This window comes from Rana temporaria, chromosome 4 (genome assembly GCF_905171775.1).
Source record: "Rana temporaria chromosome 4, aRanTem1.1, whole genome shotgun sequence".
Lineage (NCBI taxonomy): Eukaryota > Metazoa > Chordata > Amphibia > Anura > Ranidae > Rana > Rana temporaria.
The window spans coordinates 182,802,471-182,829,828 of NC_053492.1; the positions used below are offsets into that span (position 1 = coordinate 182,802,471).

At 44.3% G+C, this 27,358-nt stretch overlaps 1 protein-coding gene across 3 annotated transcripts in view; it reads right to left on the reverse strand.

Annotated features, from left to right (window-relative positions):
- Positions 1-27,358, reverse strand: part of MCF2L2 (MCF.2 cell line derived transforming sequence-like 2) — a 366,799-nt gene that overhangs the window by 30,374 nt on the left and 309,067 nt on the right. For 2 of the 3 annotated variants that reach the window (XM_040349448.1, XM_040349447.1), the window contains exons 24-27: positions 16,852-16,930; positions 16,301-16,370; positions 15,937-16,043; positions 13,054-13,149 (exon numbers count right to left, since the gene is read on the reverse strand). In XM_040349448.1, coding sequence (XP_040205382.1) covers positions 13,054-13,149; positions 15,937-16,043; positions 16,301-16,370; positions 16,852-16,930 — 352 coding nt within the window. The remainder of the gene's footprint in view (positions 1-13,053; positions 13,150-15,936; positions 16,044-16,300; positions 16,371-16,851; positions 16,931-27,358) is intronic. The other variant, XM_040349451.1, reaches the window with a different exon arrangement.

A 27,358-nucleotide genomic window follows, 5' to 3' on the forward strand; every position in this document is an offset into this window, starting at 1 on the left:
ATGTATCTGAAGAACAATGGGCACATTTCTATGGCAGGGTCATAGCAGCAAACCTTAAGCTTTATGTGTTGTAAAAAACAATATCTGTGACTAATGAACCATGGATTAGTCGTTGCAAATCCACAAGTTGAAATTGGCTCTGGTGGAAACAGGCAAATGCTTTTTAAACTTCATGAATTTATATAAGTAGCATTTTGATGTTGGCCACAACAAGTATCAGTAAAACTAAGTCGACCAACAGCAATGCAATTAAGGCTCTGTTCACACCTGGGCATAGCAAAGCTACATGATTTAAATTTTCAAAGCCACTTTAACTCATTTACTGTGGGACAGATATAAGAAAGATGTCAACCTTTTTACAGAAAACAATAGGTATATGAGGTGAAATCAATATAACATTTGGCTGTAAAAAATATAGTGGTACAAATAAATTAAAAGTTACAATCAAGCAGCAGCCACAACTAATAGTGCTCACGCACTGACAGCATATGATAGACAGGGGGATGTAGTGGCGCTTGCAAATACTAAAAACCGACAATAATTTAAAACAATAAAATATTCTAAACAATGATTCCTAAAGTATGAGAGTGAGTCCGTCCTCTACTGGGGTAAAATTGTGTTCCACTCGAGGTCTATGCCCAAAGAATACCATCCAACATCAATAATTAGATGTGGAAGGAACTGCGAGTGAATAAATAATGAAATCCAATGCATAAAAGTGCCTAACTGGCCGCACAGTGTACATGGGATAATAATCCTTTTTTTAAAAATATGTGTCATAAATCCTTAAAGTGCTTGATAAAAAACAAGTGCAAAGTGCTAATAAATAAAACAATAATAGCAGTGAATGAAAGCTCCAGCTCTCCTGGAAAGTGGTTAATTACTAATTAGCAAACACATGCAGGACAAAGCAACAACTGAAAAGAAGTCCAAAAATGCAAGTGTCCTAAACACCTAAACGGTTCAATCATAAAACTGTTGTTTTTCTGTGCGATGAAAAAAATATAATAATATAAAAAAAAAAAAAAAAAAAAAAATCATAAATAATAGTCCAAAAACAGATAGTACAATATCACTGCAGGATTAGTGATAGTGAATACAACTATATCCAGTGCACAATCAAGTGATAATGATAATATTAAAAATAAAGTCCAAAGTGCATCTGTGCTCCATTCAACAATTCAGATGATCAGTGGTTAATTCAGTGAAGACTTGTTACATTGTGCTCATTCAGTGAAGACTTGTTACATTGTGCTCATATGTCTGTGAATCAAACCAGCCCGATTTTCCTCAGTGTGGGGATTATTTTTACCAGCCTCTTACCTTCCTGAGGCTTTTACCAAGCCTGTAACAGGATGGTAAGAGGCTGGTAAAAAAAAAAAAAATAATAATCCCCACACTGAGGAAAATCGGGCTGGTTTGATTCACAGACATATGAGCACAATGTAACAAGTCTTCACTGAATGAGCACAATGTAACAAGTCTTCACTGAATTAACCACTGATCATCTGAATTGTTGAATGGAGAACAGATGCACTTTGGACTTTATTTTTAATATTATCATTATCACTTGATTGTGCACTGGATATAGTTTTATTCACCATCACTAATCCTGCAGTGATGTTGTACTATCTGTTTTTGGACTATTATTTATGATTTTTTTATTTTTATTTTTATTTTTTATTTATTTTTTATTATTATATTATTATATTTTTTTCATCGCACAGAAAAACAACAGTTTTATGATTGAACCGTTTAGGTGTTTAGGACACTTGCATTTTTGGACTTCTTTTCAGTTGTTGCTTTTTCCTGCATGTGTTTGCTAATTAGTAATTAACCACTTTCCAGGAGAGCTGGAGCTTTCATTCACTGCTATTATTGTTTTATTTATTAGCACTTTGCACTTGTTTTTTATCAAGCACTTTAAGGATTTATGACACATATTTTTAAAAAAAGGATTATTATCCCATGTATACTGTGCGGCCAGTTAGGCACTTTTATGCATTGGATTTCATTATTTATTCACTCGCAGTTCCTTCCACATCTAATTATTGATGTTGGATGGTATTCTTTGGGCATAGACCTCGAGTGGAACACAATTTTACCCCAGTAGAGGACGGACTCACTCTCATACTTTAGGAATCATTGTTTAGAATATTTTATTGTTTTAAATTATTGTCGGTTTTTAGTATTTGCAAGCGCCACTACATCCCCCTGTCTATTGTATTGCAGCTAAGACACACACACATCAGGGTAAGGTGGAAATAATTCATAAATTCTGGCACTAATGTCTTTTGGCTGGTCTTCAGAGCAGAGGGTGCCTTAACAGAAATGTTGAGTTTGCAAAAAAGTATACAGTAGGTGTGGTTAGGGTAACAAAGAGGGTTAGTGCATGGCAAGCTTAAGGTAGGCCATTGCCCTCAGCACCAGTTTTCCAGAAGTTAAAGTGATATTTTTTATTTTTATTTTTTTAAATAACAAACATGTTATACTCACCTCCTCTGTGCAGTTTGTTTTGCACAAAGCAGCCTGGATCCTCCTCTTCTCAGGTCCCTCTTTGCTGCTTCTGGCCCCTCCCTCCTGTGAAGTGCCCCCTCAGCCAGCAGCTTTCAATGAAGGCCCCCAAGCCAAGTCAGAGCTCCATGTATCCATTCAGACACAAAGCCCTGACCTGGCCCTGCCCACTCTCTCCCCTGATTGGCTGACTGACTTTGATTGGCAGCCGCGGTAGTGTCTCAGCCAATCAGGAGGAGTGTCCCAGACTGCTTAGAAACTCATGAACATCGCTGAAGAGAGATGGGGCTTAGGTAAGTAATTTGGGGGTGCTGGGGAGGCTGCTACACACAGAAGGTTTTTTATCTTAATGCATAGAATGCTTTAAAGGGGTTGTAAAGGTAAATCCTATGCATTAAGGTGAAAAAACATCCAACGGTACCACCCCCCCGAACCCCCGTTTTAGTTGCCGCACCCCTCGAAAGTCCAGCGCTCGTCCCCGTCATCTTCTTTGGTTCCCAGCCTGGCTGTTGATTGGCTAGGCTGGACGGATTGATAGCAGCGCAGCCATTGGCTGGCACTGCTGTCAATCACATTTGATGATGCGGCGCGCCGGGGGGCGGGGCCGAGTGATACAGTTGGTGGCTATGCACACCGCTGTATCACGGGAGCGCACCCGCAAAAGCTTTCTACCATGCGAGCTAGCTTGCATGAAGGTGGAAAGCTCTTGCGAGGAGGAGCCGAGACAGCCGCCGAGGGACACCAGAAGACATGGATCGGGGCCACTGTGTGCAAAACGAGCTGAACAGTGGAGGTAAGTATAACATGTTTGTTATTTTACAAAAAAAAAAAAATTTCCTTTAGTGTTCCTTTAAGATAAAAAAAATCTGCTTTTATAACCCCTTTAAGGCTAATACATTGAATATGAAAATATTTCTGTCAGATTTCCTGATAATACCAAGAAAAAATAACTTGTACACCCTGTACACACAGATTTTTTCAGCAAAATCCTTTGAAGCAATTGTTAAAACATGCAGATATACAAACAATACATAAAATAGATTGTTACATTTTAAAGTGGCATCATCACCATCCAGTACAGTAAAAGGAAGAATGTATTAAGCTCTACAATAACACTGATGAGTCACATGCAATTTTTAGGTGTAATGAACCATCAACAATACAGCATGCCCATGATTAGGGTTTTATATGGTAAGCACAACACAATGAGAAATTAATATATGAAAATATATTTTAATGCATATACCGTAATTCGAAACAGTGAAAGGTGCAAACTAATAAACTCAGAGTACAAACATAATCTGATAGGTGGACACATAATTACAAAAAGTAACCAGTGAAAGTAGGTGTGGCAAAGATAAAATAATACTTCTTATTTTTATTATTATTATTGTTACCATTACCCTTAGAGTCCATTCACACCTGAGCGACAGGCGCGTTCGGCGGTAGCAGCGTATTTTGCCGCGATTATGAAACTTTCATTTTTCTTTTTTTCTTTCAAAAGTCTTCCCATTGCTGTCAATGGGAAAACGCCACTGTCGCCTGAAAAAAAGGGTCCGGGACTTTTTTCAGGCGACAGGCGTTCGGCGTCTATGAGATGTGAACCATCTCCATAGACAGCAATGGGAATTCTCCCCTCTAGCGGCAGAAGCGTCCGGCGTCGGGCGTTTTGTCGCTCAGGTGTGAATGCAGCCTTAACTAGAGAAGGGAAGGCCTGGAAAGAAAAACTGAAAAATTTGGAAAAAATTGTTTGTTTCAAAGTCGTTTTTTGTTTTGTTTTTTCTAGAAAAAAATAAATGTGGAATTTGTTCTTTTACACTAATATATCTATGACATGGTATTTGAAATACTGTATATAACATGAAGACCTTAACCACTTAAGACCCGGACCTTTAGGCAGCTAAAGGACCCGGCCAGGTTTTGCGATTCGGTACTGCGTCGCTTTAACAGACAATTGCGCGGTAGTGCGACATGGCTCCCAAACAAAATTGGCGTCCTTTTTTTTCCTACAAATAGAGCTTTCCCCCAAAAATATATTAAAAAAATTTTTTTCCCTCAGTTTAGGCCGATACGTATTCTTCCACCTATTTTTGGTAAAAAAAAATCGCAATAAGCGTTTATCGGTTGGTTTGCGCAAAATTTATAGCGTTTACAAAATAGGGGATAGTTTTATTGCATTTTTATTAATTTTTTTTTTTTTTTACTACTAATGGCGGCGATCAGCGATCTTTTTCGTGACTGCGACATTATGGCGGACACTTCGGACAATTTTGACACATTTTTGGGACCATTGTCATTTTCACAGCAAAAAAATGCATTTAAAATGCATTGTTTACTGTGAAAATGACAATTGCAGTTTGGGAGTAAACCACAAGGGGGCGCTGAAGGGGTTATGGATGACCTCATTTGTGTTTCTAACTGTATGGGGTGTGGCTGTAGGTGTGACGTCATCGATTGTGTATCCCTATAAAAGGGATCACACGATCGATGACGCCGCCACAGTGAAGAACGGGGAAGCCGTGTTTACACACAGCTCTCCCCGTTCTTCAGCTCCGGGGACCGATCACGGGACTCCAGCGGCGATCGGGTCCGCGGGTCCCGCGTTCCCGGAAAGTTTTGGACCGGGTCGCGGGCACACGCCCGTGACCCACGGCTGGGCACTAGCACAGGACGTACCTGTACATGCATGTGCCCAGCTGTGCCATTCTGCCGACGTAAATATGCAGGAGGCGGTCCTTAAGTGGTTAATGAAAGCTTTCTGAAACTTTATGTAAAGTCTTAAATTATTATAAGTTCTCTCAGCTGAAGACAAGCAAGTCCTGAAATACAATTCAAATAGCACTGTACTTCTCAATGCAATTCTCAAACAAGAGAAATATGCATTTCTGTTACTAGGGCATTGCAGGGGAAAAGCTCCAGTTTAGTTTGCTTGCATGTTGTACCTCCTACAGGTGTGCGAATATTGGGTTACAGTAGTTCAAGGCTCAAAATTTAAAGTCCTGAGCTACTAGCCAGGCCTTATGAGTTACTCGACACCAGTTGCCCCACCCAACCCCTACTCTATCCCTAATTCCACCCTTAAACATGCCCTCATAAATTATCTCATGAAATTACACTGTTAAATGTTTTATGCAGAATAAAGTTACAAAAATAAATATTAACAACAACTTTATCAGTGGCCATCAGTGCAGCCTCATTAGTGTCCATCAATGCAGCCTATTAGTGCTCATCAGTGAAGCATATCAGTGCACATCAGTGCAGGCTCATGAGTGCCCATCAATGCAGCCTCATGATTGCCCATCAATGCAGCCTGATTAGTGCTCATCAATGCAGCCTCACCAGTGCCCATCAGCGCAGCCTCACCAGTGCCCAGCAATGCAGCCTGATCAGTGCCCATCAATGCAGCCTCCCCAGTGCCCATCAATGCAGCCTCATCAGTGCCAATCAATGCAGCCTCATCAGTACCCATCAATGCAGCCTCACCAGTGCCCATCAATTCAGCCTATCAGTGCCCATCAATGCAGCCTCACCAGTGCCCATCAATTCAGCCTATCAGTGCCCATTAATGCAGCCTCTGCAGTGAACGGAGATCAGAGAGAGAAGAGCTGGCCAGATAACACAGATTTGGCATCTCCAGCTGTGAAACAACATGGTTTTGAATTGCCCAGCGGCCAAAATCAAACAAAATACTGCCTTCTGGACTGGCCTCTACGTCACACTACTTTAATTTCCCGGCATTGGACCAGTGTGCTGTCTATCATAGGAGCCGGTCCATATGGCGGGACTTTGTTTGACTGCGCCGCCAGGCAATTCAAATTCATGCTGTGTCCTCTCTCTACACCAGGTTTCTGGCCGATCGCTGGGAAGAGAACGGCTCCCATTCAACCCTGCCTGCCGGCAGAAATTTTGAGGGCTGCAGTAGATGATAGTTTCTGTCCTCTAAGGCCTTAGTTGAAAGCAAGAGTAAATTTGTCTGTTTATGTTTTTTTTTTTTACCTTTAAATGATTCCAATTAATGAGCAAAGCTGTACTTTTATTTCAAGCATAATACTTTCATATACACTGCATTTCGCACTCCCAGTGTAAGAAAATAACTTTCTGAATTTGTAAAAAAAAAAATCCCCAAATGTAATTTTTTCCCAGAAAAAAACTGTCAAAAAACTTTTTTCTCATGACTTTAAAATCTCTAGAAGTTTTACAACTCTATCCTTAACTCTGCCATTCACCTTCTCCTTCATATAATTACAGAGGAAAAACTAAAGTACAGAAAATAACCTCTATGGAAGCAAAGGGCAAACAATGTCCAATATTTTTTATTTGCAAAAGGTGTGGTAGGGTTTTTAACCCCCCCAAGGCTCACTGGAGTGCTGGGCTGTGGAGGGGGTGGTAGCAGCCGGCTCAGGTCCTCAGTGGCTCACTGTGAAGTTAAACCAGGTGCCAGTCAAGGCACATGGGCCGATCCTGACTTCATTGTCATGATCCTGCCCGAGCCTGGACCGGCTCTGTGACGTCAACCTAACTTCACCAACCCTAGTGATGACACTGACCACAGCCTGGGATGTGAGATCTAGTTGAGGATTTTCTTATTCATGCATTATTGACCTGCTAAAAACAGGTCCACTAGCAAGGTGAGCGTGCGCTTGTGGACCCCCCTGTTGTCTGTGGTGAAGCACTGAGGGGATTGAGTTAATGAAGAGAAGAAGACGCAATATTACACACTTTATTTGGACTTTTGGGACTCTTTTAAATATATGGACGTTGTATCTTGGTGTATGGCATTATTTTCTGTTTTACAGATTATTTACACATATGAATGGGAGTTCTTGATGTAGTCTAAGTATCATTAATTAGGGAGGAGGATTTATCCTATTTTTAGTCATCCTTATTTAATTATTTATAATTGTTTGTGTTATTTTTGGAGTAGCACGAACATACACGATTTATAAATATTTAGCTGGATTCGGTAAGAGCGCCGCATCTTTAAGGCGGCGTAGCGTATCGTATTTACGCTACGCCGCCTTAAGTCAGAGAGGCAAGTACTGTATTCACAAAGTACTTGCCTCCTAACTTACGGCGGCGTAGCGTAAATGGGGCCGGCGTAAGCGCGCCTAATTCAAATTAGGATGAGGGGCGTGTTTTATGTTAATGGGGGGTGACCTGACGTGATTGACGTTATTGACGAACGGCGCATGCGCCGTCCGTGTACATATCCCAGTGTGCATTGCGCTAAAGTACGCCGCAAGGACTTATTGGTTTCGACGTGAACGTAAATTACGTCCAGCCCTATTCACGGACGACTTACGCAAACAACGTAAAATTTTCTAATTTCGACGCGGGAACGACGGCCATACTTAACATTGACTAGGCCAGCTATTTGATGGAATAACTTAACGCCTGAAAACGCCTTACGTAAACGGCGTATCTTTACTGCGACAGGCGCACGTTCGTTCGTGAATAGGCAATTTACATATTCTACGCCGAACTCAACGGAAGCGCCACCTAGCGGCCAGACTAAATATTGCACCCTAAGATACGACGGCGCAGGCTGTCGTATCTTACCTAGGTTTAAGTGTATCTCAGTTTGAGAATACACTTAAACTTAGGACAGCGCAGATTTCGAGTTAGGTCGGCGTATCTACTAAACAATACTATCTACAATTTTGGAGAAATTGGTTTTCTTTTAGAAAAATGCAGGAATTACAGTGCCTTGAAAAGGTATTCATACCCCTTGAAATGTTAAACATTTTGTCATGTTACAACCAAAAACGTAAATGTATTTTATTGGGATTTTATGCAATAGACCAACACAAAGTGGCACATAATTGTGAAGTGGTAGAAAAATGATAAATGGTTTTATAATTTTTTTTATGAATACAGCTGTTCTGTGAAGTCCTCGGAGGTTTGTTAGATAACCTTAGAGAACAAACAGTGTCATGAAGGCCAAGAAACACCTCAGACAGATCAGGGATACAGTTGTGGAGAAGATAAAAACAGGGTTAGGTTATAAAAAAATATCCCAAGCTTTGAACATCTCACGAAAGCACTGTTCATCAATCCATCATCCAAAAATAGAAAGCGTATGGCACAACTGAAAACCTACCAAGACATAGCCATCCACCTAAACTGGCAGGCCAAGCAAGGTGAGCATTAATCAGATAAGCAGCCAAGAGATCCATGGTAACTCTGGAGGAGCTGCAGGGATCCACAGCTCAGGTGGGAGAATCTGTCCACAGAACAATTATTAGTCGTGCACTCCACAAATCTGGCCTTTATGAAAGAGTGGCAAGAAGAAAGCCATTGTTAAAAGAAAAGAAAGCCATAAGAAGTCCCTTTTTCAGTTTGCGAGAAGTCATGTGGGAGACACAGCAAACATGTGTAAGAGGGTGCTCTGGTCAGATGAGACCATAATTGAACTTTTTGGCCTAAAGCAAAACGCTATGGGGTAGATCCACATACAAATACATCGGCGCAGCGTATGTGAGATACGCTACGCCGCTGTAACTTACTTTTTGCTGGTTCAAATCCCCAAAGAATTTGCGCCGTAAGTTACGGCGGCGTAGTGTATCTCAAGCGGCGTAACAACGCAGAATTCAAATTGGCGATTAGGGGGCAGGTTTCATTTAAATGAAGCGCATCCCCGCGCCGAATGAACTGCGCATGCGCCGTCCCTAAATTTCCCGCCGTCCATTGCGCTAAATGACGTAGCAAGGACGTAATTTTTTTGAACATAAACGTGACTTACGTCCATCCCGATTCACGGACGACTTGCGCAAAAAAAAAAAAATTCAAATTAAACGTGGGAACGACAGCCATACTTAACATGGCAAGTCTAACTATACGCGACGAAATACCAGCTTTAACTATACGCCGAAAAAAGCCGACTACAGACGACGTAAAAAAATGCGACGGGCGCTCGTACGTTCATGGATCGTCGGAAATAGCTAATTTGCATACCCGACGCGGAAAACGACGTGAACGCCACCCAGCGGACGCCGAAGAATTGCATCTTAGATCCAAAGGCGTACGAAGACGTACACCTGTCGGATCTAACCTAGAAGCCGTCGTATCTTGTTTTGTGGATTCAAAACAACGATACGACGCGGGAAATTTGAATGTACGCCGGCGTATCAGTAGATACACTGGCGTACTCGCTCTGAGGATCTACCCCTATGTGTGTTTAAAAGCTAACACTACACATCACCATGAACACACCATCCCTACCGGGAAACATGGTGGTGGCAGCATCATGTTGGGGGTATGCTTTTCTTAAGCAGGAACAGGAAAGTGTTGGTCAGAGTTGATGGAAAGATGAATGGAGTCAGATACAGGTCAATCTTTGAAGAAAATCTGTTAGGCCTCGTACACATGACCGAACATGTCTGCTGAAACTGGTCCGCGGACCAGTTTCCGCGGACATGTTCGGTCGTCTGTACGGCCGACCGGACCGGATTCCCGGCCTAGCGGACAGGTTTCCAGAGGACAAATGTTTCATAGCATGCTATGAAACATGTCCGCTGGAAGCCTGTCCGTCGGACATGTTCGGTCGTCTGTACGACTCACCGGACATGTCCGCTCGGCCGAAAGCCCTCGCATGCGTGGAAGCGATTCGACGCATGCGTGGAAGCATTGACCTTCCAGGGTCGCGCACGTCGCCGCGGCCACGTCGCGACCACGTCACGGCGTTCGCTGTCCGCGGGGATTTTGGTCTGATGGTGTGTACACACATCAGACCAAAATCCGGCAGCAGACATGTCCGATGAAAACGGTCCGGCGGTGTGTACGCGGCCTTAGAGTTTGAAAAAGACTTGAGATTGGGGCAGAGGTTCACCTTCCAGCAGGACAATGACCCTAAACATACAGCCTGAGCTACAATCGAGTGGTTTAGATCAAAGCATATTTGTGTTTAAAATGGCCCTGTTAAAGTCCAGACCTAAATCCATTTGAGAATATGTGGCAAGACTTGCTGATTACAGAAGCCTACCATCCAATTTGACAGAGCTTAAACTATGTTGCAAAGAAGAATGGGCAAAAATGTCACTCTCTAGATGTGCAAAGCCATGATGCCCTGTACATACGATCGGTTCGTCTGATAAAAACGGACCGATGGACCGTTTTCATCAGACAAACCGATTGTGTGTGGGCCCCATCGTTTTTTTATCATTCGGTGAAAAAACTAGGAACTTGTTTTAAAATTATCTGATAGTTAAAAAACCGACAACAATCGTCTGTGGGCACGTCCATCGGTTAAAAATCCACGCATGCTCAGAATCAAGTCGACGCATGCTCGGAAGGATTGAACTTAATTTTTCTCAGCACGCCATTGTGTTTTACGTCACCGTGTTAGACATGATCGGATTTTTAACCGATGGTGTGTAGGCAAGACTGATGAAAGTCAGCTTCATTGGATATCTGATGAAAAAATCCATCGGTTTGTTTTCATCAGACAAACCGATCATGTGTACAGGGCATAAGAGACATCCCCAAAAAGACTTGCAGTGGTAATTGCAGCAAAAAGTGGTTCTATAAAGTATTGGCTCAGTGGGGCTGAATACAAATGCACACCACACTTTTTACATATTTATTTGTAGAGAATATTGAAAACCATTTATCATTTTCCTTCAACTTCACAATTATGTGCCACTTTGTGTTAGTCTACCACATAAAATCCCAATAAAATAAATTTATGTTTTTGTTTGTAACATGACAAAATATGGAAAATTTCAAGGGGTATGAATACTTTTTCAAGGCACTGTACCTTTATTTTGTCCTGATCCTTTTTTTGTCAACGTAGAGGGATACAATGCTTATAAATTCAACAACTGCCACAATGGTGCTATTGTAGTTATCTTTGAGATGCACACACAATTGTTCATTCGTTCACATAGATCAGTGGCCTCCAAACTGTGGCCCTTTGCTTGCCTTTATCTTGTCCTTGGCGCATTATTCCTCCCACTGACATCAACAATGGACACTGGGGCGTTTTCTACTCCCAGTGGCCACAGTCCAGCCCCCCCTAAAGTCTGAAGGACAGTAAGCTGGCCCTTTGTTTAGAAAACTTGGAGACTCCCTCTTGACTTAGATCTTAAAGAAAATATAAAAGGAAGGGGGTGCCTGTCATAGGCCTCCCTTTCTAGATGGGATCACTGCGGCAGTATTGGTTATTAGGTAGTTTAATGGAGCTGCTGTATAGTGAGTTAAGCTGGCTGGGGTCAGGCAGCGGTCAGGGGGTTATACAAAGGACAGGGAATAGGACAGCAGTGGTAAATTAGTAGTTAACTGAGGCAGGTTTGATTTATTTCAGGTGTGTCAGGTAAGCTCAGGTGGGCTCAGGAGGTAGCCAGCTATTGGGTCAGAAGGGTCAGGTGATACTAGGAAGGTTCTGGAATCAGCCTGGAAGCGTATTTATTGGTCCAGTCTGGCCTGGGTCGGTGCCAGCCTGATTCCAGAACGACAGGAGAAGCTCCCCGCCCTACCCCCCCCTTTTTTCTTTTTCTTTCCCGTCGCGGCCGGTTCACGTGGTGGCTCACTCTGAGTGTAGTTCCTCGGAGGGGAGATTTAAGTCATGTTGTATGGTTAATGATGGATCAGCCCGAGTCTCAAGTGGCTGGGCTGGGTAAGGTTGGTATTAAAGTGGTTTTCAAAAAATTAAAGTGTTAAACAAAGTTGAATCAACAGTTTTTATTAAACCAGTGGACCAGGCCGTGGCCAATATATTCCAAAAATGTTATTGTTCGTGCGTGTCAGAATGGTCATATATGTTGTGTAATATATGGACTAACATTTAATAAACAAATTATAGGATTTTTCCTGGGTCTTGTGGTCTTTATTTTCTCTATGCATGTTTGGGTGTTTTTTCTCTGGGTCAAAAATTGGTGCATGTGATCCCATAGAATTTGTTGCATCCATAGATACCTTTGTACAATTTCTCTTTTGTCAATGTCCAAGAAAAGAGTTAATTTTTTTTAAATACCCTTCAACACATGCATTCATATACACTGCTGTTTAATCTTATATCATTTTCATCTGAAAATAGGATAATTAGAGGTTTAAGCAAACATAACTGGCTTTTGGTTAGTGAGTTGTATGCTGCAGTAGCGAGGCCTATTTTTAGTGAAAGCTCCTCTTTCCAGAGTCACAATAACACAGACTATGAAGTTGTGCATACATATTGTCACAGAAGAGGCTGCCAGCTAGATCAAAACTGAAACAACACAATTTTACTGTTTATATTAACAGCCTTAAACATCTGATATGGTCATATATAAAAAGTATTTTGCTGTCCAAAATCAAAGCATATGTTTGGCACAGAATCTGATAGTAGACTGCCAAACTAAACGTTCTCGTTCTTATAAAGTCAGAGCACTGTACTTCAGCACTTTTATGTAACCAAATAAGGTGGGTACACAAAAAAATGACTTAAAATGGGAAATGATTTGTGAATAAATAACACTGAGACAAGCAAAGTGAAAGCAGACAAGTGAATATTTGAAGGTGAACAAGGTCGGACGGGTAGGACAAGATGCCACAAGGTCACATTACCTTTGAGTGGAGTTCTGCGGTTGGAGAGACCCTGCAATGTGAATCTCTTTCTAGCAAGCGCTGAGCGCTCTAGGTTATGACTGGCAGGTTTATCAGCTAGGAAAAAGGGAAAGGGAAAGCAGTAAAGCTGGAAGGGAGTGAGGTTAGTTGGGTTAACCGGCAAGCAAAACAGAAGGGAAGGTGGGATGGTGATGCGCTTTAAAATAAATACAAAAAGATTACCTGATATCATCATTATAGCTTTTCCCATATCCATATCTCCATTCATAAAGTCATATAAATGCTTAAAAATATAAATTCTCCAAATTCTGTACATTCCGGTTTGGGTGTCTGGTGAGTAAGACCTAGCTCCCAGGTCTGCACACCTCTGGTGCCCTCTATAAGGGGATTTTATTTCCCTGCTAGAGGTAAGACAATACGAAATCTTCTTGTATCGCTTAGTTCCAATTTTTCACACGTCTTCACCATTACAAATGCTTCTTGTTTTATTTCTATTTATTTTGTATTGTATGTTATATTTTAGAGAATGCAACAGGGGAATACTCAGAACTGTAAAGCATTTGGAAACATGGCCAATAACTATGGCAGGGAAATCTAGCCACTACAGTCCCCAAGAGAGCTACAGTATATCTATAACTGACAGATACTTGTTTAAATGTGGATGGTGAAATGTAACACACAGTTTCCTTTTTCAATATAAGTATTAGCGACAGTTAAATTACCCAACATATACTAACTATGTTGAGGAGAAAGTAGAATGAATTTGTGACTTATAGTTTTTTTTTTTTTTTTTTACAGTTTATTAACACCGGATTTCTACTATTACTATAAGCCATACCTTTTAACAGGCAGTGCTATTTATATTGATTGGCCTGAGATATTACAAGTATGGTCTGTTTACTTATAAGGGAGCTCCGAGCACACAATGTGATTTTGATACTTTATAACCCATGGCAATAAAAACAAACAATTCTGCACTATGAAAGACAAACTATGTACCTAAAACAGCAGATGAAACCTAAAAGAAGAATGCATACCACTAAGTAAAATCTGCTGGAGGGAGTACAAGTCAGTAAGTTTATATTTTGAGAAGAAACTCAAACTCTGAGCTGAAATTGTGGCTCAAAAGATCAAGACAGAATAATATTTGAAAGTTGAAATTTCAACATCAGAATACAAGATATCATCACGGATATAGGTATGATGATATTATCTAAATACTTCTCTTCTGCAAATTCTCAAAACTCTTTAAATTGAGAATAATTAATGCTACACGCACACTTGGCATCTAGCCCCTGTGCATCAAAGTCTGTCATTTTAGTGCGCCTGGTTTAGAGTTCTTATGCATTCAGTGATGAATGTCGAGCAAACAGAATACTTCAGTAATCAGAAGCCTTGTTATAAAAAGCTCAATAATTTCACTGTACTACAAAATTACTTAATATACAGTATACAAAAATATACTTTACAGTTTACTGGAAGGTCTATAAGCTGGCTACCTGAACTGAGTGGTACATTTCTGCATTGATTGAATATTTGAGCTGTCACACTGATCTTTCCTGGATTAAATATAAATAATTTTAGCAGCTGTCGCGTTCATTATTTATGTATATGATGCAAGCTCAAGCTATGGGACTTCAGCTGCCATGACCCAGTCTAAATATCTAATGTGTTGTTTTTGATAGCTCATCTCTCAATCCACTTATATTGATCTGCTGCTCTGTTAAGGCCCTTGACAAATACCCAGTATTAATGGGTATTGGGGGGAGGTGCATGTGATTGCCTCATAGGATGCAGTACTCAGAACTTGGTGGTCAATTGTCAGACTCCAACACTGTGACATGAGGAGGACATCATCAGCCCTGTTTAGGCTCAGACACCATCCGACACTTGGCTTATTCAATTTTTAGATTCCCAGGTCTGACAGTTGAACCTAGTGGTCGGTTGGTACAAAGGGAGAATGCTGTAAGTTGATAGAGGGGATGAGCTTTCATTCAGAGAAAAGTGACAAGCTCCCAGTTTACTTAATACTACAGATATGTCTCAGTCTGGGTACTCACATTAGAGTAGGACCACACCTGACTATAGGGTTTCAAAAATACAGCACATTTACAAATGTAGGTAAAAAAACATTGTTTTTTTTATCTAAATGATAGAATGATTTATAGTAAGGTCCACAGAGCCTAGTGGATGCATAACAACGCCAATTAAGAACTAAAGCAATGCACTGATACATACAGACAACAGCCAAGGCCCATACTTTACACAAGACCTTCAAAGAGATGCATGAGTGCATGTACGTAAGATATATTCTAATACATTTGCTCTTGAATCTATCCACTACCGATCATTTTCATTTTAACCTTCAACTGTAACTGTATGAGACCCATTTGTACTCAGCTACCTGTATTGTCCATGCTAATAGACCAGGCCATAACTGATGTTGTCCTCCTTTTGAATAAATAAAGGACTTTTTAAAGGTCTGTGTGACAGTTGGCTAGATTGAGTGCTCGGGAATTACCTGTATTTCTACTTGCATATCAAATAGAACAAAACATGAAACCAGACTGCTAATGTTATTTGCATAGCAGCTACTTCCTTAATAACACTAAAATCTTCAGTTTCCACTGTTCATATTCCTAATGAACATGAATAATACACTATATCTGCAAACTCCATTGCCCAAAACACTCGACATCAACATTAGCCAGTGGATTGCTTCTGTTTGGGTCTTCCAAAAAAAAAAAAAATAACGCTAAAAAATTTAAATAAAATATTGGCACATTATAAAATTAAATGATTAAGATGGAACATTTTATCAACGATGTTATTTTATTACTTTGAAAGTGCTTTAATGAATGTCACTAAGTTTATTATTCATACCTTTTGTATGTCTTCCGGCTGGACTTGTTGTTCTGTACTTGTTGTTGAGTGAATTTTGACTGGAGGATTCTGCTTTATTTTGGTTGTTCAGGGATGCTTTGTTTGACCTTTTGTTAAACGGAATGTAAACAAAAAAAAATTACCTCACAAATTGTCACTAGAACAAGCTGAACGTGTTTCTTTGAAACAGATTGCTAAAATTGTTTCAGACAATCATTGGTATATGTGGTATTTATACAGTATACAGTCATTTCTCATTCTCAATGTAATATACCAATTTTGTGGCATAAAATAACCCAGATGTGTGCAAACAACTGCTGCACTTTTTCAATTTGTATACACAGGTCTTCAATTTATATCTTACCTAGTAATTGTAGAATTCATTGGAGCATGGTACACACTCTCTGTTATCCTCTGATGTAACTGACTAGCTTCTATAAAATAGAAAAAAAAGAGCTCACTGTTATGTGGCATCGTATACTGTATAGTGAAAGCTTAGGAATATGCACACCTATGCTTTTTCTCAGACGTCTTTCCATTTAAATAAATGCAGAAAATTCATCAAAATGCATGTCAATGTGCATTTTAACACAAGTTGCATTACACTTTGCATTGAAAATCTATGCGTGTCATACTCTGCATCAACATGTGTTAATTTGCATTGTAATGCATTGCCGTACATCATTATACGTTGACGCGCATCATGATACACAATGATATGCATCTTAACATTTGCATTGACAAACATTTTGTTGCTGCTCTATTGATTGTACTAGAAAGCACATCAAGCACAATAATATGGGTGGATACACAATATACAGTGTTTGTTGTGCAACCAAAAACCTGGTTATGCATTGATCCATCATCAATAATGTACGGCTGATTTTCCAACGTTTTCTAAGAAAAATAAATTACCTCTGCATGCCTCAAGTTGCCCTGTTAGTACTTTTCTAATTTCAGAAACCCACAGACTTTTCTGCTCAATAGATGATGCCTACAAATATACAAAAACAGATAAATATTAAGCTCATGTCCTATATAGAAAATAACTGTGCATAACATTTTTTATGATAAATGACATTCAGATTTTTCAGTGTAATTTTTGTAAAGCTGGGAGACAAATTGTAATCTTCCTTACTTTCTACCTGTCTTTGTTGGTATATGTACTTACCATACATACATACATACATACATACATACAGTAATTCATTAGCTTGTGAGAGAGAAAACCAGCTAATATCCTGTACACAACACTGGGCAAAGTTGTTGCTTCTATCTAATGTATTTTTACACTAATAACAAAAAGTGCATACCTGTAATTTTACATTTCTATAGATTACCACTACTGTCATATATGGCAAGTAATTATTCACCATCGCAGGTGTATGTAAGTTCAGGTAAGCTCTGAGACACCAAGGGGTTGATTCACTTAGGCCCCTTTCACAATACCGTCTGAATTTCCGTGGGATTCGGCCACTAGCGGTGCGATATTAACCCCCGCTAGCGGCCGATAAAGGGTTAATACCGTCCGCAATGCACCTCTGCAGAGGCGCATTGCGGGCGGTATTACTGCGTTTTCCCATTGTTTTAAATGGGAAGGAGCGGTGAAGGAGCGGTATACATAACGCTCTTCCCACCGCTCCAAAGATGCTGCTTGCAGGAGATTTTTTTCCTCTCCTGCCAGCGCATCGCCTCAATGTGAAAGCCCTCGGGCTTTCACATTGAGAAGGCTGGGTAGGAGTTTTTCAGGCGGTATTTAGGCGCTATTTTTAGCAATGTACCGCATGAAAAACTCCTCAGTGTGAAAGGGGTCTAAAGGCAATATGTTCAATTTGCAATTTTCCCAAGAACTTGATGAATGAGGTGCATGTGATTGTGTATTCTTTGCAAAGAGCATTTTCACAACAAGAGAAATTTCCCTTGCAGAGTGAGCAGCTTGTTGGCCTTTAGTAAATCATCTCTCAAGCATCACATACTTAACATATAGGATGCCTATGTCCTGTTGACGGCAGGGCCGGACTGGCCTACCGGGATATCGGGAAAATTCCCGGTAGGCCGCCTGCATTCAGTGCCCTGAGGCTGCTTTTGCCTGCTGTAAGCCAAATACAAAGCAGCGGCGGGCTGCCGCTGCGGCCACCATCGCCACAGCCGCAGCCGCCATCGCAATTGCAGGGGTTGCTCCTGGGGCCGTTTCATGTCAGTAAAGGAAGCGGCGGACAGGCGGGTTGCGGCCGCCATGATCGCCGCCGCATTTTTCCTCTCATCCGATCCGGCACCTGCGGAGGACTCGGCGTGATCGTGTCAACCTTGAGGGGAGGAGCCAAGCAGAACGTCAGAACGCTGTAGTTCTTCTGCTCTATTTCCCCCTTCCAAGTTCCATCGGCCCGTGCGGCGCCAGCACCGCCCACAATGTCTGTCTGCAGGCCGGTCACAAGTGAGGGCATAGAAGGAGTGAACAGCGTCGGCAGCCCTTGGAGTTGGAGCAAAAGAATTCAGGTGAACACATGAATTGCAATTACAGTATAATGAATCTCTCTCTCACCATTGCACGGTACACCCCCAAGGCCCCCCCTCCTCTCTCTGTCAGTGTCACCTACCTTTGCTGCCCCTGCATCTTGTAAATTGTATAACAATATCTCTCTTTCTCTCTCACCAGGCATTGCATGGTGCCCCCCCCCTCTCTGTCACCATTGCTACCCCTGCAAATTGTAATCTGTATAATTATCTCAGGGGGGGGGCGAACCATGCTATGGTGTGAGAGAGAGAGAGAGAGAGAGATTATTATACAGATTACAATTTGCAGGGGCAGCAAAGGTGACAGAGAGAGGGGGGGGGGGTGCACCATGCAATGGTGAGAGTCTCTCAGACTCTCTCACCATTGCATGGTGCACCCCCCTCTCTCCGTCACCTTTGCTACCCCCTCTCTCACCGTTGCGCCCTCTCTCACCATTGCACCCTCTCTCACTGTTGCACCCGCTCTCTCTCTCATCGTTGCACCCGCTCTCTCTCTCTCTCTCTCACCGTTGCACCCGCTCTCACTGTTGCACCCGCTCTCTCTCTCATCTTTGCACCCGGTCTTTCTCTTTCACCGTTGCACCCGCTCTCTCTCTCTCACCGTTGCACCCGCTCTCTCTCTCTCACCGTTGCACCCGCTCTCTCTCTCTCACCGTTGCACCCGCTCTCTCTCTCTCACCGTTGCACCCGCTCTCTCTCTCTCACCGCTGCACCCGCTCTCTCTCTCTCACCGTTGCACCCGCTCTCTCTCTCTCACCGTTGCACCCGCTCTCTCTCTCTCTCATCGTTGCACCCGCTCTCTCTCATCGTTGCACCCGCTCTCTCTCATCGTTGCACCCGCTCTCTCTCATCGTTGCACCCGCTCTCTCTCACCGTTGCACCCGCTCTCTCTCTCACCGTTGCACCCGCTCTCTCTCTCTCACCATTGCACCCTCTCCCTCACTGTTGCACCCTCTCTCATCGTTGCACCCTCTCTCTTTCACTGTTGCACTCGCTCTATCTCTCAACGTTGCACCCTCTCTCTCTCACTGTTACACACACTCTCTCTCACCGTTGCACCCTCCCCCCTCACTGTTGCACCCTCTCTCTCTCACCGTTTCACCCTCTCTGTCTCTCACCGTTTCACCCTCTCTCTCTCACCGTTTCACCCTCTCTCTCTCACCGTTGCACCCCCTCTCTCTCACCGTTGCACCCCCTCTCTCTCACCATTGCACCCCCTCTCTCTCTCACCGTTGCACCCTCTCTCTCTCACCGTTGCACTCTCTCTCTCACCGTTGCACCCTCTCTCACTGTTTCCCACCCCTCTTTCTCTCTCTCATCGTTGCACCCTCTTTCTCTCATAATGCCACCCCTCTCTTTCTCTCACCATTGCACCCCCCCTCTCTTACCATTGCACCCCCTCTCTCACCATTGCAGCCCGGCCCCTCTCTGGCTCTCATGGATTTCTTCTTTTTTTTTTTAAAGCAGGTAAAAATAAATGTGCATTTATAATAGTTTTGGCCTGCAGAGCATTGCACCCCCTTTCTCCCTCACCATTGCAGCCCCTCTCTGTCTCTCTCTCTCGTGGATTTCTTATTTATTTTTACCTGAAAAAAAAGTTTGAGAGAGGGGGGCTGCAATGGTGAGAGAGAGGGGGGCTGCAATGGTGAGAGAGAGAGGGGGACTGCAATGGTGAGAGAGAGAGAGGGGGACTGCAATGGTGAGAGAGAGAGAGGGGGGCTGCAATGGTGAGAGAGAGAGAGAGGGGGGCTGCAATGGTGAGAGAGAGAGAGAGGGGGGCTGCAATGGTGAGAGAGAGAGAGAGGGGGGCTGCAATGGTGAGAGAGAGAGGGGGGCTGCAATGGTGAGAGAGAGAGAGGGGGGCTGCAATGGTGAGAGAGAGAGGGGGGCTGCAATGGTGAGAGAGAGAGGGGGCTGCAATGGTGAGAGAGAGGGGGGCTGCAATGGTGAGAGAGAGAGGGGGGCTGCAATGGTGAGAGGGGGGGCTTCAATGGTGAGAGAGAGAGAGAGGGGGGCTTCAATGGTGAGAGAGAGAGGGGATGCAATGGTGAGAGAGAGAGGGCTGCAATGGTGAGAGAGGGGGGCTGCAATGGTGAGAGAGAGAGAGAGGGGGGCTGCAATGGTGAGAGAGAGAGAGAGGGGGGCTGCAATGGTGAGAGAGAGAGAGAGAGGGGGGCTGCAATGGAGAGAGAGAGAGAGAGGGGGGCTGCAATGGTTAGAGAGAGAGAGGGGGGCTGCAATGGTGAGAGGGGGGGCTTCAATGGTGAGAGAGAGAGGGGATGCAATGGTGAGAGAGGGGGGCTGCAATGGTGAGAGAGAGAGAGGGCTGCAATGGTGAGAGAGAGAGGGCTGCAATGGTGAGAGAGAGAGAGAGGGGGGCTACAATGGTGAGAGAGACAGAAAGGGGCTGCAATGGTGAGAGAAAGAGGGTGCATTGCTCTGTAGGCCAAAACAATTATAAACACATATTTATTTGTACCTGAAAAAAAAGTTTGATTAAAAAAAAAATAAGTGTTTTTAATTGTTTTGGCCTACAGAGCAATGCACTCTCTCTCTCTCTCTCTCTCTCTCTCTCTCTCTCTCTCTCTCTCTCTCTCTCTCTCACACCATTGCAGCCCCTTTCTCTCTCTCTCTCTCTCTCTCTCTCTCTCTCTCTCTCTCTCTCTCTCACACCATTGCAGCCCCTTTCTGTCTCTCTCTCTCTCTTGTGGATTTTTTATTTTTTTCAGGTAAAAATAAATGCATTTATAATTGTTTTGGCCTGCAGAGCATTGCATCCCTCTCTCTCTCTCTGACATTATGCTGTGGGGCTGGTATAATAATGCTGTGGGGCTGGTATGAAATTATTTCCAGGGCTGGTTTTTATTCCCAGTCCGGCCCTGGTTGACGGTACATTGTTACAGTTACCTCCTTTCTGCAGAAATCCCTGCAGTTTAATGTTGTGTGTGTATGACATCAGCTCTCTTTTTTGTAAATAGGAGCAAAAAAAAAGGGATTTTTAATACAGCTTACCTGTAAAATCCTTTTCTTGGAGTACATCACGGGACACAGAGCGGCATATTCATTACTAGTGGGTTATATGGAGTACCTTCAGGTGATGGACACTGGCAATCTCAAACAGGAAGTGCCCCTCCCTATATAACCCTCTCACATAGGAGGAGTACCTCAGTTTTGTAGCAAGCAGTATGCCTCCCAAAATGGTCCCCATAAGAGGGGTGGGAGCTCTGTGTCCCGTGATGTACTCCAAGAAAAGGATTTTACAGGTAAGCTGTATTAAAAATCCCTTTTTCTTTCTCGTACATCACGGGACACAGAGCGGCATATTCATTACTAGTGGGATGTCCCAAAGCAATGCTTACAATGAGGGGAGGGAGACATCTTCCCAAGACAAAAGGATTTAATTTAGAGATATACTCAAATCATAATAAATCCAACTTAGTTGAGAAAAATAAATTTAAATTTTAAATTTTACTCAAAAGGGAGCCCCCGGAATCCGAGGGTCTCAAACTGCAGCCCGCAGCACTGCCTGCCCAAAGGCTGCATCAGTATTCCTTCTTACGTCCAACTGGTAGAACCTTGTAAACGTGTGGACAGAAGACCAGGTTGCCGCCTTGCAAACTTGAGCCATAGAGATCTGGTGGTGTGCTGCCCAGGAGGCGCCCATGGCCCTAGTAGAATGAGCCTTTAATGATAATGGAGGAGGCAACCCCTTCAAGCCGTAGGCCTGAGTGATTAACTGTTTAATCCACCTCGAGATGGTGGATTTTGCAGTTGCCTGCCCCTTCTTTGGCCCATCCGGTAAAATGAACACCACATCTGTTTTCCGGATCTTCTCTGTAGCTTTAAGATAGGCCTTCATGGCCCTGACAATATCCAAGGTATGCAGCAACCCTTCCTTTCTGGAAGTAGGTTTAGGAAAGAAGGATGGTGATACCAAATCCTGGTTTAGATGAAAACTGGATATAACCTTTGGTAGGAAGGAAGGATGAGGGCGGAGAACGACCTTGTCCTTATGTAAAATAAGATATGGTTCCTTACAGGATAAGGCTGCCAGTTCCGATACTCTTCTGGCGGAAACTATGGCGACCAAAAATACTAACTTCCTTGTCAGTAAAACCAAAGGAATTTCAGCCAACGGCTCAAAAGGTTGTTTCTGTAAACTTGACAGAACAAGATTTAAATCCCACGGACAAAGCGGGGATTTAACTGGAGGATTAATACGTAAGACCCCTTGAATGAAGGTCTTAACCAGCGAGTGGGTGGCCAGCGGCCGCTGAAACCATACTGACAAAGCTGAAATCCCCTTGATAGTGCTTAATGCCAGTCCTTTATCCACTCCTAGCTGGAGAAAACTTAATACTCTATCGATGGTAAACTTACGAGAAAGCCATAACTTGGACTCACACCAGCCTACATAGGCCTTCCAGACCCTGTAATAAATCACCCTAGAGACCGGTTTCCTGGCTCTGATTAGGGTAGAGATTACTTTCTGAGACAGACCTCTACCCCTGAGAATCAGGGATTCAGCTTCCAGGCCGTCAAATTTAGATGCCGTAAGGCAGGGTGGAGGATCGGACCTTGCGATAGCAGTACTGGCCGTAGAGGAAGAGTCCAAGGGTCTCCCACTACCATCCTTAGGATTAGTGAATACCATGCCCTTCTGGGCCATGATGGAGCTACCAGGAAGACTGGTATGTGCTCCACCCTGATCCTGCACAGCAGGCGGGGTAGTAACTGGAGCGGGGAAAATGCATAAAGAAGTTTGAACTGATGCCAAGGGCAAACTAACGCATCGGTTCCGCAGGCCCTGGGATCCCTTGTGCGGGACATGAACCTGTCTAGCTTCTTGTTCAGTCTTGATGCCATGATATCCACGTCCGGCACTCCCCATTTCTGGCAGAGTGTCTGAAAGACCTGTGGATGCAGAGACCACTCCCCCGGCAACAGAGTCTGGCGACTTAAGAAGTCCGCCTGTAGGTTGTCGACTCCGGGAATGAATATAGCCGATATGCAGGGCACATGGGCTTCTGCCCACAAGAAAATCAAGCTCACTTCTTTCTGAGCGGCTTGACTCTTGGTTCCCCCTTGGTGATTTATATATATGCCACCGCCGTGGCATTGTCCGATTGTATTTTCACCGGGAACCCTTGTAGTTTGGACGTCCAAGCCCTGAGGGCTAGTCGAGCAGCTCTGAGCTCCAAGATATTGATGGGCAACTGCTTCTCTGCCGCTGCCCAAGAGCCCTGGCGAGTGCAACCATCCAAAATTGCTCCCCAGCCCATCAGGCTGGCGTCTGTGGTTACTATCTTCCAGGTCACAGGACTGAAAGTCTTTCCCTTCAGGAGATTCTGAGGGTTTAACCACCAAGCTAGACTTTGCCGCACTCTTGGTGAGAGTGGCCAAGGAATTTCTAAGGCCTGAGGCCTCTTGCTCCAGGCTGACAGGATGGCTGCCTGCAGGATGCGAGTGTGGCTCTGAGCGTACGGAGCCGCCTTGAATGTGGCCACCATCTTGCCTAGTAGCCGCATACATAGGCGAACGGTTGGCCTTCTCTTGCTTAGAACCATTTGTATTAGCTCTTTGATGGCCTTTAATAGGGGTAGGAACACCTTTTGTTGTTCTGTATCCAATCTCATGCCGAGATAATCCAGCTGCCTTGTGGGCAGGAATGCTGACTTGTCTCGATTTAGGACCCAGCCGAACCTCTCGAGGTACTGAACCGTGAGGGCCACTGCTCTTTCCAGGCCAGGAGATGAATGGTCTACGACCAAGAGGTCGTCCAGGTAAGCCAGGACCGTGACCCCCTGGATCCTTAGATTGGCTAGGATTGGGGCTAGGACCTTCGTGAATACCCGGGGGGCCGTAGCCAACCCGAAGGGGAACGCCACAAATTGGAAATGACGCTGAGCCACCGAGAAGCATAGAAATACTTGATGTGGCTGAAAAATTGGCACATGAAGGTAAGCATCCTTTATGTCTATGGACGCCATGAAGTCGTCCTTCTGGAGCACGGCGACAGCTGACCGAATAGTTTCCATCCGGAATGAGCGGACCTTTAGATACGCATTTACTCCCTTTAAGTCCAAAATTGGCCTGACATCGCCGTTGGGCTTTGGGATGATAAACAGGTTGGAGTAGAACCCCAATCCCTGTTCCCGGACTGGTACTTCTACTATCACTTTCTGGCATAGCAGATGATTCAATGCCGCCATCAATGCGGCTCCTTTCACAGGGTCGCCTGGTACTCTTCACTCCTGGTAATGAGGAGGAGGGAATTTTAGAAATTCTAGCTTGTAGCCCGTGGTCACGGAAGACCGTACCCAGCAGTCGGGAATGGTGGCCTCCCAAACTTCTGCAAAGAGACGCAGCCTTCCCCCCACCATCGTGGGTGGGGGCGCCCCTTCATAGGGCCGACTTGGGGGCTGGCTTCGCAGGCTTGCGGTACCACTGCTTCTTGCCCCCAGTGGCTTGGCCCTGCGGCTTATTGTTAATGCCTGATCTTGCAGGAGGCCGTCGATACTGTTTGGTATTAGAGGGCCCCTGCCCCGGGGAGGGCTGGCGCCTAAATGCGGGCCCTCGGGCCTTCTTCTTGACTGGCAAGAGAGTGCTTTTGCCGCTTGATATAGTCTGAATATATCTATCCAAGTCTTCTCTGAAGAGACGTCCTCCATGGAAGGGAACCCTACCAGGAGTTTTTTGCCCGGGGGCTCAGCCTCCCAATTCTTCAACCATAAGAGCCTTCTCATATGGATTAGAAATAAGGATAAACGTGACGCCTGCTGGATGGAGTCCTTGATAGCATCCACCGTAAAGCCTATGGCCCTGGGTATATCCAAAATTCCTCTGCCTGCTGGGCAGGGATAAGTTTAAGCATTTGCTTAGTCTTATCTGATAATGCTTGGGCCACTCCAATAGCAGCCACAGCGGGCTGAACTATCGCCCCTGCTGAAGTAAAGGAGGCCTTAAGTAATGTTTCCAAGCGTTTATCAACCGGATCCTTAAACACCTGCAAGTTTTCTACAGGACAAGTTAAAGATCTGTTCACACATGAGATGGCTGCGTCCACAGTAGGGACAGCCCATCTCTTTGAAAACTCTTCCTCTAAGGGTTACCTGTCTGGCTTAGCCCAGTCCTGAAAAATCAGGTCCTTTAACAAAGGATGTACCGGGAATACCAAATTGGCTTGGGGCGCTTTCAGGGAGCCCAATGAGGATACCGCGGAGGCCAGAGGCTGAGGCACAGGTATCTTAAAAGCCAACCGCACCATATCCGTTAGGGACTGAACCCACAGTCTTTCTGTGTGAGAAGCTGAAAAAGGTTCCTCTATGGTAGAATCCTCAGAACCTAAATGGTCAAGGTGATCCTGACCTCCCTCTGTCTGGTCTCCTTGATCCTCCAATTCGTCAGTCGGAGAGGATATCCTCCTCCAGAGACTCAGACCTGGGAGACGGGGATCTAACCCGCTTCTTCCCTGCCAAAGATGCCGTAATTAGAGCGGCCATCCTCCTTTCCAATCCACCCAAGGTGGAGGCTAACATCTCTTCCGTTACATAGGAAGGAGCTGGTTGAGTAGGGCCAGCCATAGCACCTAGCAACCCTGATGGCTCACCTAGGACAACAACTTCCGGGCATTCCGGAGTAGTAGGGGCCACTAGATTTTGGATATCCTCAGAGCCCGATGGAGAACCTTTTGTTTTTTTTAACCGTTTTAGCGTTCTTAGCGCTACCTGCACCCTTAGGAGCCATAATATACAAATTCTGAGGCACTCCGCTAGTATACAACTGACTGTAGCTGGAGAAAATACACATATAATCAAATAAATGTGAAACAATAGGATAGGGTAATGTTAGAGGGACTCCAAACCTCCCATAACCTATAAAAAGGGAAAATCAATACTGAGCCCCAAGGGCTTCAACCAGAAAAAATCTTTTTTTTTTTTTTTGTCTGGTATTGACCCCCTAATGCTGGGCTAGGTGAGCACCCTAAGTGTTCAAAGGCGCTGCTTAGTACACAGGCTTGAATGTAAACTTTTAAGCCAGAGGCTCCTTAGTAAGGTGTACTTCCCACAACTGCCACCGGGTGTCACTGTGCCAGAAGCTCTGTCAAACCTTCCTATGCTGTAGCCAGCATCGCTGCTCCGTGTCCCCTCACAGCCTTTACAGACTGAACAGCCCTCCAGGATTTATCCTCCGTGTGCAGGGGGGAGGAGCCGTCCGGCGTCAACCGCCCCCTCCCCGCGGCGTCGCCGCAAGCGCGCGCACAGATAAGTAAAAGCGCGCGCACGCGCGCGCGTCAAACGCCGCTAGGGGAAGCAGGAAGCCATGTGGAGAGGAGACACCAGGACCTTAGACGCTGGAGCAGCAGATACAGGTAAAAGGGAAGCTTTAAACTGTCTCCCTAATGGTATGGTTCCTTCTCTGTGGAACACCCTGCCCAAAAAAAGGCCCTCCTTGTGACAGAAGCAGCAGCAGCCTACTAGCCCAGCCAGGGGAACCATACCTGGGTGTTTTGAGCCATCCCGTTTGAAAACTTTGTGGTTCTCCTTTGCCCATGCACAGAGGCATAAATAGGCTGCCCAAGAATCCCCTGTAGGAAGCCTACTGACAAACCAAGTTCCGTAGGCCCCCTGCTTACCTTTCCACGCCGCAGGGTATTGCTCTGCAAGAGGCCCAATCTTCACCCTTCACCGTGGGTATGGTCATAGACCTTCAGGGACTGGGGTCTTAAAAGAACACCACAACCTGGACCTATACAGCACCACTGGCAACAGGTATTCTCTAGGTTAGAAACCAGACCTGGAACCCAGGGTCCAGCCCTCCAAGGAGAGGCATTATAGGCAAAACCCCATCCACGAATTGGGGCCCGGGTACCGTCCACTTTGGCTATGAAGCACCTTGGACGGATCCG